The sequence below is a fragment of the Meleagris gallopavo genome, chromosome 6 (assembly GCF_905368555.1).
Source record: "Meleagris gallopavo chromosome 6, MGAL_WU_HG_1.1, whole genome shotgun sequence".
Taxonomy (NCBI): domain Eukaryota; kingdom Metazoa; phylum Chordata; class Aves; order Galliformes; family Phasianidae; genus Meleagris; species Meleagris gallopavo.
In genome coordinates, this window is record NC_139409.1 from 12,809,278 (window position 1) to 12,824,949 (window position 15,672).

The 15,672-nt window shown below is 37.3% G+C and overlaps 1 protein-coding gene across 1 annotated transcript in view; it reads right to left on the reverse strand.

Moving 5' to 3' along the window:
• CCNY (cyclin Y) overlaps positions 1-15,672 on the reverse strand; it is a 115,281-nt gene that overhangs the window by 39,080 nt on the left and 60,529 nt on the right. The window contains exons 2-3 of the mRNA XM_085227070.1: positions 6,930-7,004; positions 1,082-1,116 (exon numbers count right to left, since the gene is read on the reverse strand). Coding sequence (XP_085083196.1) covers positions 1,082-1,116; positions 6,930-7,004 — 110 coding nt within the window. The remainder of the gene's footprint in view (positions 1-1,081; positions 1,117-6,929; positions 7,005-15,672) is intronic.

The window sequence follows — 15,672 nt, forward strand, 5'->3', positions numbered from 1 at the left end:
CTAGGCCATAGTTTCAGAAACACTAAATCAGCACAAACCTATTCTGTACAGACATGAAGCTATCCTGCTTTGTCATCCCACTCAGCTGCTCATTTCAGCCTCTTTGCCACCCTCCCTTTGTATGGGTGCAAGCACTGATGTAAATCACACTGAGGAACAAATACATTTTTGCTTGTAGCTATGCTTAATCCACTTCTACTCATACCCTAAACCAGGTTAGCCACAGCTGCACAAGCATCAGCACCAAAGAGGAGAGAAGGAGAGCCATAAAACAAATCCCGCTCTTTCAGCAGCTGTACCAGTTTAAAAATGGCTTGTGAAATTAAGGATTATAATTCCAGATAGAAAAAAAAATTGTCAACTTCTCCCTATTTCACCCTAAAGACAAAAATCATTTGAGAAACAATGATTTCTTTCCCTCTTCCATTTCACTGGGGCATGACTCCAGGTACTTCAGCACAAGGCTTAACATTTGGACTTGCTGGTTCCAGGTGCTTTGGTAGTGCAAACGGTGCTAAGAGGGGAAAGACACTGGATCCTGTCCCCAAAGCTGGCTGTGGGAGATTTGCTCTCAGCTCTGCTGGGAATTCAGTTCAAACAGTGGAGAACTGAACTGAAAAACGCCCAGGGTACGTAAGTGTACCAAAACCCCATGTTCACACTGAGCACATACCACATAACAAATACACATTTACATTGCATCAGCAATGTTCAAGACTTCTGTGTAAAAAATGGAATGCCACAGACTCTCTGACAACAGCGAGCTTACATATAAATGCAGTTTAAAGTTTTGTGACTTTTGTTTTGGCTTAATTTTGAAAATCATACCAATGTCTGCAGCTCTTCATCCCAGCTAGCAGCTGCCTGCATACGCTGGTTGCGAGCATGGCACTATCCTCAAAACAACAGACCATTCCACTAGCTCAGTAGCTATGACCTATGCTTCTGGATCCTGATGCACAGCAGTCTTCTGAAGCATCAGCATCCTCTCACCAATATGGAAATCATATGTGAAAACTCTTATTTACTGTATAATATAGACAACAAGGAGAAAGCTGCATAGCGAGGCATTTTCACTTACGTGGTTTATATAGAGACTCTTGCGTTTTTCTCTCACTGCAAAAACACAAAATATGATAGAAATATTACATGACTATTTTTCCTGATTAAGCTTCTTACATACCATTTATAATAAAAAGAACAGGAGGCTATCTACGTATGACATTGTCATTGCTCTTGCACTAACCACGTATACTTATATATCAAATACAGAATAAACATGTATTTGTATGTTTAAAGGCATTTACGCTCACTAGTGTGGTGATGGATTGAAATTCTCATCCATTTGGGTACTCACTAGGCATTGGTACACATGGGAAGGTTAACAGCAGTAAGCTATGGTCCAGGTCAGCCATCCTTCACCAGAGATCTCTGCAGGTACTCTGTGTCACGAATACCTTCGTGCAAGGTACCTTGCTGCACAGTGACCTATGCTATCTTGCAGTCATGAAAGCACCTAAACTGCTACCCCATGGAGTTAGCAAATTCTCATTGAAGCTTACTGTGCACTAACTCCCATCAAAGTGCTCTGAAAACATATATGCATCATCCCACTGCCTTCTCTAGTGGTAAGGTGCAAGTCTGAAGCTATTTCTCAGGTCAGATGTAACAATGAAAGTTGGTGAGTAGAACTAGTCATCACAAGCAAGGGTTGCAAGTCAAGACCAGAGTGAGCAGCCAAAATAGTCAGTCAACAGCAGCAACAAGGGAGACATGTATAGTCTTAAATGTCAGGCAAATTTTTATTACAGTTGATGGAATATATTTAAATTTTTCAGCACTTTCCCAATTAACTCACCCCATAGAGCCTGTGGAGTTCCCTTCCCATGAAAATACCAAAGCATTTAGGATACGAGTCTGGAGGCAACTAATACATAAATCAAACCGCAGGATTAAAGTAATAATGGTTTCATGCTGTAGATGATTAAATGCACTTCGGTGCACTATGATTTGAAAGCTATGCAACCCAATGCACTTAGCAAAATAAGAGTGTTTGCAATGGTGGGATAGCCTGTCCATTCCCTGTTGGATGAGAAGCCATTACTTGTGATTCATTTATTTTTCAAAAGCAAGCAATCTAACATAAACAAGGCTGTACGTGTGGATACTGTGAAATAATTGCTTAATGCAGACATAAAACAAAAATAAAGTAAGAAAATACTTTAAAATATCCTTACATAATTTTCCTCCCAGGGAGCAGAAAGGAGAATCACACATGACAGATGTTAGCCATGTCACTTAGTACATGCTCAGATCCACAGTTATGGACATTGTATAGAAGACAGAATAAAACAGGAACAGCAGGAGAGTTCAGGTTGTCGAGCAAATAATTAAACTGCTTGAAATTCTGCTAAAACACTGCACTACACTTAAGTTCCATACACTGCATTTACAACCAGCAAAAGACATAAGTAATCTAAAGGGAAACACAAAATGATAGTAGGTACTTCTAAGAATAAAGTATTTGTCAAGCATTGCATATTGCAATATACAGGCAGTAAGCAGTTCTGATAAGTTGCATGTAAACCTAATAGAGTACATAAGTGAAAACTAACACCTATTAACTGTGACATTTCAAACACAGTTAAATATTTAACTGACAACAGTCACAATTACTCCTCAAACAGAATTATTATGGACAAAATCCAACAAACACAGTCTGCACATGAACTCCAAATCTCATTTTTAAACACCTTTTTTCTCTGTCTCAGACTTTATCTTCTGTATTTTCCCTTGTACCCATTACACCACTCAATTCCCTATAAAAGTACTGTTATTTACCAAAGCAAGAATATCAGTTACAGCTCTTATTGCTATTTCCAATCTCCAGAAAAATATACTAGTGTATTTATACACCTTTCACTTTGGCCTGTTCAAACATCAATTTGTGCCACACAGTTTTCCAAGCACCGCCTTGACTCTCTTTCCCTTCTTTTTCACATATAATAGAAATTTCATTAGCTTTCATTGTCCAGTGAGGAACTACAAGAAAGCAGCTGCGCCTTCATGCTTCTGGATCATTCTACTACAGCCTGAGGCTCAAGTCTTACCAGAACATACATCAATGGGAAATGCAGCATGGTAGATGTTCTCTTTTGTGCTCACAACCCTCCCTTTAGACAAAGAATTGACAATTACTGCAAGAAGCAGAAAGCTGTTACTGCCAGTCTTATACTAGAACTGCTGTAAAGAGATAAGTCTCTGCTCTTTGGCTCCAATGAGCTTAGAGATGTTTTGCAGTGCTCACATGGCACAGTATGAACAGATTTATAGTCACAGTTTAAACAACTGAATGAAGATACTTGTATTTTCTAACATTTTTAACATGTGAAAATTGGATTGGAATTCATCAAGTCAAGACTGATATCTGAGATGCTGCCAAATGTTCTTAATTTTCCTCATTTCCCATTTTTTCAGGCACTTTCTATTGTTATTCTTGAACTTTTGCTAGAGTAGGAAAACATTATCTGGGAATAAAAAGGAGTGAGGAAACACATACATATGCATATATATGTACGCATGTGAATAAGCAACTATGCATTTTTCACTGAGCTGTAACATAAATTCATTTGTGTAATTTCTATAGGAAACCTTATTGTTACCCATATCAGCAAGGACAAGATCATTGAGGATTACATCAATGAAGATATCTCACATTTTGTTTGCAGATCATTTCATTTTGTCTTGTCTGAGAAACGGGAAACTCATCCTAGTTAACAATAAAAATAAAACACACCCTCATTTACATCTATCCAAAATTTAATAAATATGGTTTCAAAATGTGCTTTGTTTAAAGCCAATTAAACAATTCCAACATTAGCGTTGGAAAAAATTTAGCCAATGAACTCCACACATAAAACTTAATGCAATTTAGGAAAAGAGGAGAGCTGTAACCCACTTGTAGTTAAAATCATTCATTACCAGCTCCTTGAAAGAGCAACAATTGTGCTCTTGCTATTCCAAGGAAAGGAAGTTATGCTATTGTAGCACTAAGGCTTGGAAACCCTAGCTTAACCACCAGCAGGTGCTGAATAGTGCAGGGCGTTTTAGTAGTCACCTAGCTAATCCTTTTACGGGCCAAATTCACCAAGCAAGAAGTGGCATAAGGCACTCAAAGAAGATAAAGATATGAAAGGTGACATCCTCTACTGTCTCCCCATACAGGGAGAACATCTCATGTAAGACTTAGAACCTACAGTACTCCCCTAAAGCCTTGGAAACATTTAGAAATGCTATTTTAGTTACATATCAAATAAATATCTGTTGTGTCTTCAATTTTTTCTTTGGAGTTATTGAACTCTCAGGTAATTAAGGGTAAACTACTGACTATGAGAGACAGTACAGATCTCGATGCTTAGTGTGGTATTTAGGTCACACAGAACAATGGGAAATTCAGAACATGTAACATCCAAAGACACTACGCCCTGTTTCATTATATTTATTGTTGCTCTTCACTTACATGTTGCTCACCAACAGCTCAAAGAGCAGCTCCTGTGCTAAGACTACAAGATCACGACTGAGGCTGTAGGAGCACAGCATTACTAGAAAGCCAGACTTGGGTTACTGGAAAGCCAGATGTGCAGCTGCCTGAAGGTAACACTGCCAAGTCACTTTTCCATGTAGTTATGGACTTGGCCCTTTCCCACTATACAAATACATAATCAACACTCCAGAGCCACAGCCAGATCCTGGACAAAACCTGAAGTCCAAATATCTCTCAGCTCTCTAAAATATAAATTTTAAATGCCTTTAGTTCTTGATGATAGAAATATTTTCATTTACAGTTAACTACAGGAAGGTTTGTCAACGTAACGCTATATAATAATGGAAGGTGGTAGCTACATGCCCCAGCTAGGTGTTTTCAGCATTGCTGGTGCAGCTCTCCCCTTCTACACTGACTTTAGACTTAGGAGATCTCTTAGGCTGCACAGCAGGCTGCCAGAATACAATGCTACATACCTATATACAAAAAAAAGAAGAAAAACCTTATATTTTCCCCTTAACAAGCATTCTAATGCGTTTGGCATTAGGCAATATTCCTGAACAGTATGATAACTCTTAACAGCTTTCTTATTGCCGCAACAGGCCCAGAGTACAGCAAAATGCCTATGATGGTGTGTTGTCCCACCAGAATGGGATGGTTCTTGGCAATACATCAGTAGACAAATGTTCACAAAATCTGATTTCTTTTGTACAAGCCTTTGGATTTTTACCACTAAGATCAAGAACAGCTGAACAGATCTTAAAACTTTGTTTTAAAAGTTTATATAAATTCACTGTTCTCATTCAAAAAATTATGTAGAGTTCTTTGTATTACATACACTAGAATAAGGTTTCATACACCAACTCTAGCATGAGTATAAACCACACATGTTCAACCCACTGGTTTTATGGTTTTGTTGCCCTCATTTTTTAATGTTTAAATGAAACATATATATAAAAACAAGATGTTTTGTTACTTATATGCATATTATAATCATATTCTATATGTTATATGTGGCCCAAGATAATTCCTCTTCAATCAATGTGGCACAGGGAAGCCAAAAGGTTGGACACTCCTGGTGTAAACAGTGATTTAAAAATTTATACAGTTAACTCTGTACTGCAATAAATTAATCACTATTATTGCAATGAAGAGTCATCAAGTGATCAAAATTTCATTTCTTGGAACTGAAGTTTTGTCTTTTTTCTTCCAACAAAATGTAATGAGAAACATGTAGCAACTACATGGGACTACACAGTCTCAAAACACTGTAAAAATAAACACCAGTCTTGACAACACACTGAACTATGGAAATGTTATCATATTCACTTTATAGATTACCAAACCAGATCAGGATGGCACATCACATCAAAAAACACACAGTAAGCCACTGACAGAATCAGAGCTGAATTCTGGACAATTTGAAGGGCAAAAGAAGTACTCAAGTAATCAACTCTTCAATCAGAACCTAAATGCATTCTCTTTGTACTAGACAAGCTCAAAAATTAGCACAAAATATATGGCAAGTGAAAACTACTTTTTTTTTTTTTTTCTAAGTGATGTGCTTGACACTGTAATTTACTACGTAAATCAAAAATGGCATTTATAGGCAACAGAAAGAAGGACAAAGAATTCATACAGTCAGAATTACAATGTAGAAAATGCTTTGAAAGTCTTTGTAGAAAATAATGCCTTTTGCATCAATTATTTTCATCTACTTCTAAAACAACATGTCATAAATGTCCAGCAGGGAATGAAAGTGCCAGGGTAAATGGTTTCTAATCTTCTAGGTCTATCAAGAAGCCTGCTTAATAGATGTAATTCCAGAGCGATCATCTTATCTACAAATAAAAAAAACAAAAAACTCCAGACAAATATATGATTATTTCAAATCCATGAGAGAAAAAGATAAAAGATTTGAATGGCAGGTGAGTTGTTCTGTTATTAAAATCTAGTACTGAACTCATCTACATATCAGCTATATCAGAGGAAACTCTGGACCGTCTTCTTAGCTAAGGTACACAAGCTTTTTTTCAGTAAAATACTAAAAAATTGTATTTCTCAGAACCTTGGCTTTCTGTTCAGAGTGTTAGAAGAAAAACAAAAAAAACGTGGTTGCACAGAAAATTTTGCACTTAGGGAAAATATTTTTGATTACAATTATATTCAACTTTATCTATGACAAATTGGAACTTACAATTTCAACGTGACCTTCTACTACTAACTGACAAAATAATCATTAATTTGATTTCCTTCAACTCTAATGCAATGCCTATGAAAGCCTCTTTTTTGGAGGGAGGGGAATTATTTATTCAGTAGCTATCACATGCATTCTAACAAAGAGATAACTGCAATAGTAAACACAGCAATAAGTTCAGTAACCTACCATCTGTTTGAGATTTACTGAGAAATATCGTACTGGCCCGTGGATGGTCTGATGGGTTGAATTCCATGTTCAAATCTGGAAAGAAACAAACAAAAAATAGCATGTTAAACATTTAAGATTATCCAGCAGCATACACAGATTTTCTTATTTTTTTTTAATAAGACCAAGTTTACACACTTAAGCAGCTACTGAAAAACAAAATCAATCTTGAAAAATCCCTTTTTTTTTTTTAAACCCTTTTTCACACCAGTAATTGTTTTGGCATGCAAATTGTTTGCATCAACACAGGTTTGGGATTAGTCTTTGCTTCTAAGGGCTAATTTGTTTTTGGATATAAACAGATAAAGCAGCTTGAGAAGTCTGTACATAACAAGTCAAGAATTACCCATTTTCCATTAGTTTCTTCCTCCATACCCTGAAGCCACTGCTAAGCAGAGGAACACTGCTTGTTACATGTAATTGTGGAAGAAAGAAGTATTCTAAAATAAATATTCATCCTTCTGTAGATAGTTAGGTTTCCATAATTAGATGTGATTAAATAAGCAGTTGTTGAAGCTAAAGGTAAACAAGTTACATCTAGGCCAGGCTATTTTAAACGATCAAGATTACAAAAGTTTAGCATTTTCTGATACTCACATGAACGTAATTCTTTCTGTGATGTTAAAAAAAAAAAAGTTATCAAAAACATTTACTGAGGATTTGAGTCTGTCACAGCATATGTGAATTTCCAGAAAAACTACTTTCCCTAGCAAGATTAAAATGCCTTCAGTTTTCTTGTTCCCAAACTCCACACTACTTCTAATTCTTTGAAACTCCTTATGCCTGCATTCACTTGAAAGCATGCTGCTAAAAACAGCACAATTTTTTTTTTAAATCATTTTTCTTGCACTCCCCATGTGACTACAACATTGTAAATTCTCCTCTATTCTCCTGATCTGTACGTATACATTCATTTCCACTTGATAGAGGCTTTTATGCAACACTACATATAAGCATTGATAAGTTTGTCTTTGGTAGCTAACTCAGACTTTCTAAACTTCTTGCTCCCCTCTCTTTCTGTGAAAACTCAGAATGGACAATTAAGCCTCAGATCTTACAAAAATAACAACAAAAGAAATATTTCTGCCCAAGGGCCAAGTTCTCCCATCTGCAACTTTCTCTCTTCTTTCACCATCCATCACCATGCTCCATTTTTCATTCCCCTTCCATTTATAATTTTACTAGTCCTTCCCACATTTTTCTCCTGATCATGTTCTTCTCTACAAATTTATTTTCTACCTGTCCTTTCTGGCATATCTTAGTTTCTCTCTGCCCCCCTGCATCTAACACCCATGAGATCACAGAGTCATAGAATATCCTGAGTCAGGAAGGTCCCATAAGGATCATTGAGTCCAACCCTGCTCCAAATGGAATCACCCAAAATCAAACACCCCGTGTCTGATAGAGATGTTCAAAAGCTTTCTGAACTCCAGCACTCAGGGCTGTGCTCACTGCCCTGGGCACCCTGTTCCATGCCCACCGCTCTCTGGTGCAGAACCATTCCCTGACCCCAGCTGCCCCTCCCCTGACACAGCTCCATGCCGTTCCCTCGGGCCCTGTCGCTGTCACACAGAGCAGAGCTCAGCGCTGCCCCTCTGCTCCCCGTGAGGAGCTGCAGCCGCCATCAGGCCTCCCCTCAGCTCCTCTGCTCTGGACTGAGTACACCCAGAGACCCCCAACTGTTCCTCATATGTTGTGTGCTCTAGACACTTAATCTTTCACCACTGCCCTGCTGCTGCCTAACATGCTGCTGGTATTTGAAGAACACTTCTAGGGCAAGTAATGGACCTCCTACTTACTAGGAAGAAATCAGGAATATAAATGAACAATTCTTCAGTTAGAAAGGAGTCCTATTACTGTTATCCAAGCCACCAAGAAAAAATACAACAACATTTCCAGAAAAAGTCATTTTGATTCTCTAAGAAAGCACAATTGCTAGCCAAGCCTAGAGGAGATCTTAGGTATGTCACATTACTACTGAAAGTTGGAAAGGACTGTCAAATAGAAAGAACATTTTCTTACTACTTTCTGCATCTTATTTAGATATGGGGAAGAATAAAAATTACTCCTTCTGATAGACAGTGCTACTGAACACTGCTTTTCATTTCAGGATATTTTTTTCCAGTAAACTGAATTCAAGATGTAAATCATTAAATAAAGAATAATCATAATCAGTGTTTTAAAACAGCAAAATACATTGCCTTTTATCGCCCTCTTCATTTTTAACAAACAGCACATCACCATAAAGTGCATTTTAAAACAACACTGCAGACAGTCTTTCTGTAAAATCTTTTAAAGTAAAGCAAAGCAATTTCAGCTAACAAAACAGGACTGATAAAATGCAACTGAACTCAACTGTCAAAACACTGTCCCCAAAGCGATGAGCATTCCTTTCCTTCATGCCTAGAAAATTGTCTGCTAGGGGAATAATAACAGCCTGGTACAGGCTTACAGTCTGCTTGTGGGGCTGAAAAGAAAGGAAACCAATTGCCACATCTTGCAGTCAAATCGCAACTATTTCAGATTCCTGTGTTGTAAAAGACTATTATGCGGAAAAAGTGGAACAATGGAGGACTTGAAGTCTTTCTAAAAAAGCACAAGCTGTTTTCTGGCAGGAGTTGAAAGAAGGCTAGCAAGATCCAAACTCAGCAGCTGCAGAGGCCAGAGCATGGATTTGGAAGTGGCCTGGGTGAGGCAACTGCCTGGGCTCCTTTCCACCCCATCTGCCCTAGCCTGTATGCTCCTCAAAGTACTCTTCTGTCAGTGCCCCTTCTGCCGTCCTCTTCCTCCAATCAGCAGCCAAACATGTCCTGTTTGTCTCTTTTTTTCAGACTGTCATCACCAAAATTAGAAGTGAATGACATGGGTAGGTGAGGAGCAAAGCCTGCCAGGGCTGGTCACCCAGCACAAGGTGACCCTAAGAAGATAAGCACTGCTAAGAGTCCCCTCTCCCTCTGAGAAACAGCACAGCACTTACTCCTAGGTTTCTGCAGGCAGAAGAAAGCAGGCTGTGAGGTGTATGCCTGCAGCCTCATCATTCCTCATTCCTCCCAGAAAAGCATGAGGTAAATCCAAGCACTCTATAGGCACTGGTAGGACTACATCACTCCAAGCCACTGTAGCTTCCGTATGGGGAGATTAAGAGATATGGTTGCACAAGACACAAGGAAGATACCCGTTTCTAGAGACTGAAATTTACTGTGCAGTTTGGAAATAAATGTCCTTTTCAATCTGGGAACAAATTCTTACATGTCTGCAATTAGAAATAGTGGTATAAGAGGAAAGAGATCAAATATTAGACACAAATCTGAAGTTACTAACTCATTGCCTAAGGGCATTAACCATCAAGAAGCTACCTCCATCCTACAGTCATATTGCTTTAGTGATACCAATTGTACTTTCTAGCATCTGAAAATTAAACCAGCCACAATGTGAATGCTTTACCCACTTTGTAATGGAATAACTGATGTTAAAAAGAGATATAAACTCACGCAGACAGTATTCAACTGTTAGAGAGGGAAGTGAGAGCCAGAATTTCAATTATTGAAATGTGTACAAAAATTTTATCCATTACCAGCAGTCTGTTCTATGACTCATCATAGCCTTGCAAAGGAAGGATTTCAAGTGGATATTTTTCAAGCGCTTACCCTGCATTCCAAAATGTGTTAAGAAAAAAAAAAAAAGTCTCAAAGATGGTCCAAACTATGGATATTTTTTTTTTTTTAAGAGAATACTGGTTTGTGATTAAGAGACATATTGCTTAATTACAGATCCTCTGGGTTCAGTGTTTCTGTGGGATTTTACTAAATTAAAAAATGACAGGACAAGTAACAGCTGACTGTTTGATAATTTATAGAGCAATGCAGTGTCTTAAAAGAATTTATTGTTATAATAGTTACCATCAATAATAAATACAAAGATAATAAATTATGAATGTTTATTCTATTAAAGTGATATCTAAGTGTCGATATATGATACGAAAGTGGTGAAACACTGGCAAAGGCTTTACCAATGATAACGTATGTTTCCATAAGTTGCTTAAGTAAAGCTAATTAAATCTGGAAAAATGTTAGGAATAAAAACACATTCTTCTCCCTTTAAACACCTGTTCTGAATACTGAAGCCACTGAAGATCAGAATAAGAAGTTAACTGCATGCCAGAACATTCCCAAAACCTGCTCAACCCAATAGCATGTTTTTACCCACAGGGGTCACCTCATCATTTTGGAATATTTTGCTCCAGTTACACTAAGTGCAAAATACAGGAAATCCACAAATAAAACAACTACTCCTGACTACCACTGAAATAAAATCAGATAGGCTCTACTCTTGCAAAACATAAACCCCTTTTACAGTATAAATTACAGCTCAGATCTCTCATCTAAGATTCCTAAAACTTCACGATTAGTCAAGCCTGAAGTATTACACCACTTAACAGTAACTGAGAATTCTAAAGCATGCTATGCAGTGAAATGTTAAATAGATGGGAAATATTTTCCTAGATTCTTCAAAGTTCAAAGATCAACCTGGATTTTTTTAATTTATTCTTTCAGCTCTAAAGGACTACTAAATTATGCAAAATACAGTTCCCATATAGCAAATGAAATTTTGGGGTTTTTTGTATTCTCAGGATTATAAACCAAAGATGAATGTCAATATATACATGTATGCATACACATATACACATGCATGTACCCTTATCTATAACAGAAATAAAGATGTCTGCATAGATATATATCTATAAAGATACATGCTTATTTTATATATATTGTCATTTACATGAAAATGTATACAAAATGTCTTTATGATACATATTTTAATCATGCCTAATTTTGATTAGCCAAATAAAAGTCAGACTCAGGAGCACTTCAGCTAAGTGATCACATGCCTAAAAGCAATTTGCACAATTTTTGAGTATTTGGGCAAGACGAGAGTTACAAATACATACAAATAAACTTAAGATTGCATTCTCTTTCTCATTTAATATCATGCCAAAATAAGAGTACTTGCTTCCTGACTTATTACATCAAATAAGTTCTCTGTCTCTCCAAGAATAAAAGGTAGATTTTGCCTATAACTCAATCTGAAGTTTAAGACAATAATGACAAGACCACAATGAGATTCTCACTGGGCATTGTGAGAAACTTCATCCCTGAAGCCACAGTAGCTGCATTCAAATATGGCCATAAAAAGAAGTGAACTGTAAAACAGTTCAGTTTCAGAACTGGACTAAAGCCCAGGGAAGATTTTTTTTTTTTTTTATCTATACACATCTTAAAAAGCATTACTGAAATGACAAATACTGGATACAGCTTCAGTTTATACATTTCAAAAGGATAAGGAAAAATTTTAGATAAGTGCAGGAGAGACCCCCAAGAATGACTGGTAAAAAATGCTGTAAAATAAGAACCTTACAGAGTTCAAGCTGTTTAGCTGATCAAAGAGGAAATCCAGGAATTTTCTGCAGCTCACAAGTACCTCCACAGGGGGAGAATAAGTACTGAAAATTCTCTCCAATCTAGCACACAACAGAAGAAAAGCAGTGGAAAGTGAAGCAGAAAGATCTTAATTATGAATTTGGAAGAAAAAAAGAAGGTTCATTAAGCACCAAAGCTCCACCCCTGAAGAACTCAACATATTTTGATGCTTTCCCTTTCTAGAACATTACTTCCAAGAAACATCTTTAGGCTCTAGTCTTGCATATGTACTTAGGCTTATTTAAGAATAGCTACATGCAAGTTCCTCTATTATGATTTATGCATAAGCAGGTCAGACCAGAAGATTCCAGGGGCCTCTAGATTAAGTTAATCTTAAAACAAACAAGCGTTTAAATTACCAAGCACAAGATCTCAGCAAATCCCAGTGAGCTTTCTAAAACTGCAACTCTTGGTTCAGGAAGATTTGCATTTTAAGATTTGTTGTTAGAATACCTTATGCAAGTTAAAAACAGAAAAGAAGAGGATGACATTGTTTGTGGTAAAAATTTTAACAGAAAAATAACTTTTTTTTTTCCTCTTTTTTTTTCTTCCAGTTCAGGAGAGCATTGAGATAGAAACACACACCAGAAGAAGCTGATGGATGGGTACTGTAGCAACTAACCTCTGAGCAACTCACATCAAAGCTCCTTCTGTTACACAAACAGGAAAAACCAACACTGTTGCTGCTTTGTAATAGTGCTTATGGGCTGCAGAACAGAGCAGGCCTGAAAATGTGTTTATTCTAACAGAAAAAGGTTATTTCCTTTCTTTTAAACAATGAAAGTCAGGTAAGTTTATACTGCCAACATTCTGATGCTGATTCAATGATCATCTAATATCTAAACTGAGCAAACCATTTGTTTAATACGTCAGTAGTTTTGAAATAATCTGCAGAAATTACTTCTTCCCCTTAAGATGGGAAGGCTATCAATGCCACCACACAAACATTACTGCAGTTAAACCGAAGACAGTGCCACATATTAATTTCAACCCACATTTCCCCTCCCAATAACATCTGCTTGTTTGTTATTTAAAGAGACTTCAGGTAAAGAAAAGAGCAGACCTGCCAGGAGCCAGAGAGGAACCTGCAGCTCAGCTGGCCCTACACAAATTAGTCAACCTCCTTGCCAGCTTTGCTACGCCCACAACCTGACATTATAGAGCAATTCCCTGGTCCAGCCTCATGGCTGGAAAGAGATAAAACCACTGCAGAGTGTTTATCGAGAAATTAAAGGACAACAGTGAGAACCATGTTTGAATAAGCCCCACAAGTTTGACGACAGCACAGCAAAGAGGCTCTGGTGGTCTGTTCCCTTCTGTAACAGCCATTAGCCATTTAGGTGTACAGTAATGCAAATATTCCCTTAAACAACTACTGCGAATAAAAATTAATTCCTTTAGAAGCTGGGAAGAGCTAAATGGGTACCTCAGCTAAGAGTATTTCCCTCATCTGTCTCCTGTCAAATGAAGCAAAGTAACACTACAGATTACTTTAAAGAACAAGAGAAAGAAGGGAAATGACTCTAGAAAGCAACTTCTCACCATTATCAGGCATTTTCATGCACACTATTTTCATTTTACAACATCATGATTTATGTTAAGGAGCCAGAACACACTTGGAAAACCATATAACTAAGCTAGTACTAAAGCTTCCTTCCATTTGAGACTGTGTGTTAATTTGGGGTATATCTCTCAAACACTGAACGCACCAAAAACTGTGAATAAAATAACATGGGATGCTTTCTATCATAAGTTTTCAAGTCAAAACAGGACTGTACTGCACTCTCTGATTTCTCTGGGCAAAAACAATAGTTGCATGTGTTTTTACACTAATGCTTCAAAGATATGAGTTCCACTACACAGAAGTTTCAGTTTATGTCATTCAAACATAACATGTCTGCAACAAAAACAGTCCAACAAGACTTATCAGTACAATTTTAGACTACTTTACATTTAGTGTAAACAGCCAAGGCACCTCTAAAGAAAATGCCTTTTCACTGTAGAATTCTTGCAAGAAAGAATTTTAATGATGACATCCCAGTGCTCTATCACAATGATTATGAGAAGAGAAGAAAAGAAAGTTGAAAATTGGAAAGCTCTCAGGAGGCAATTGGCTGGAAGAGTAAACTCCTTCAGATTTGGCTAGATTGCTGGAAAAACTTGGCTATAATCTTTGTACCTTGGAGCCACTGTATTTTCTGCCTATCTCTCCAAGAAAACAACAGACATTTCTCAGCAAGTTCCAATGACATGGTTACTCTGTCCCAGGTTCTGCTGTGATCTCAGACTTGGAGGGAAATACAGTTAGTTCTTAAACAAAAAAAGCTCTCTGCAGCAAATAATGCTTGTTTCTGTATATTTTCTCCAGACCAGTCAGTCAAATTATAGCACAGAACAGTTCTCACAGACACAGCTGTATTTATTTTCTGTTCTAGAAGGAAAATCACATATATAACTTTTCATACAAAAAGGCCGAGCAAGGTTTTTATCAAATAGTTTTACTGTTGTATTATTTTTCAACATTTGCATTTCCTTTCACTGCAGTCTCTCCCAACAAGACAATTCTCAAGTTGCATTATCAGACACAACAGGGTACATTTCTCTTTTATGTCTTCTTACAACAGAAACAACGCCCTCTTTTACTGACGAAGGCTGCATATACTCTCACTTTTGACTATCCCATTTTGTTACTAAACACCAGTTGAGAAGACAGTATTCAAGTTCATCAATTCTACATTCCCTTTTAAAAACCTTCCAGCATTAAATTCCACAGAACACACGACATGTGGCCATATCAGGAGGTATCTCATGAAAAGCACAGGCTGGTGTCTCTCCATACCGTGTAAATTCTTACATAACATGGCAGAATGTCACAACCTCTGCTGTTTTGCTATGCGTCTCGGGTGGGTCTTATTGACATCCTAACTACTGTCTGCTTTTGTGAATGTCACTCATGCACCACCTGAGGCCTGAGGCACGCACAGCAGCAAAGTAAACAAAAGTGCTGTCCTATTAACCTTAAACTGAAATCAATGCATTTATCTAATGCCCCAGTGACACTTAGCACTACAAATGATTTTTCCCTGATGTATTTTTTACATCATATATACACAACACTAAAAAGAATTTTATTTGTCCAGTGTATTAGATCCAGAGGCAGACAGGACAGAATGTACACAGTTGAGAAAGACTCCTTTTAAAAATATATACTATTATTTATAATAATA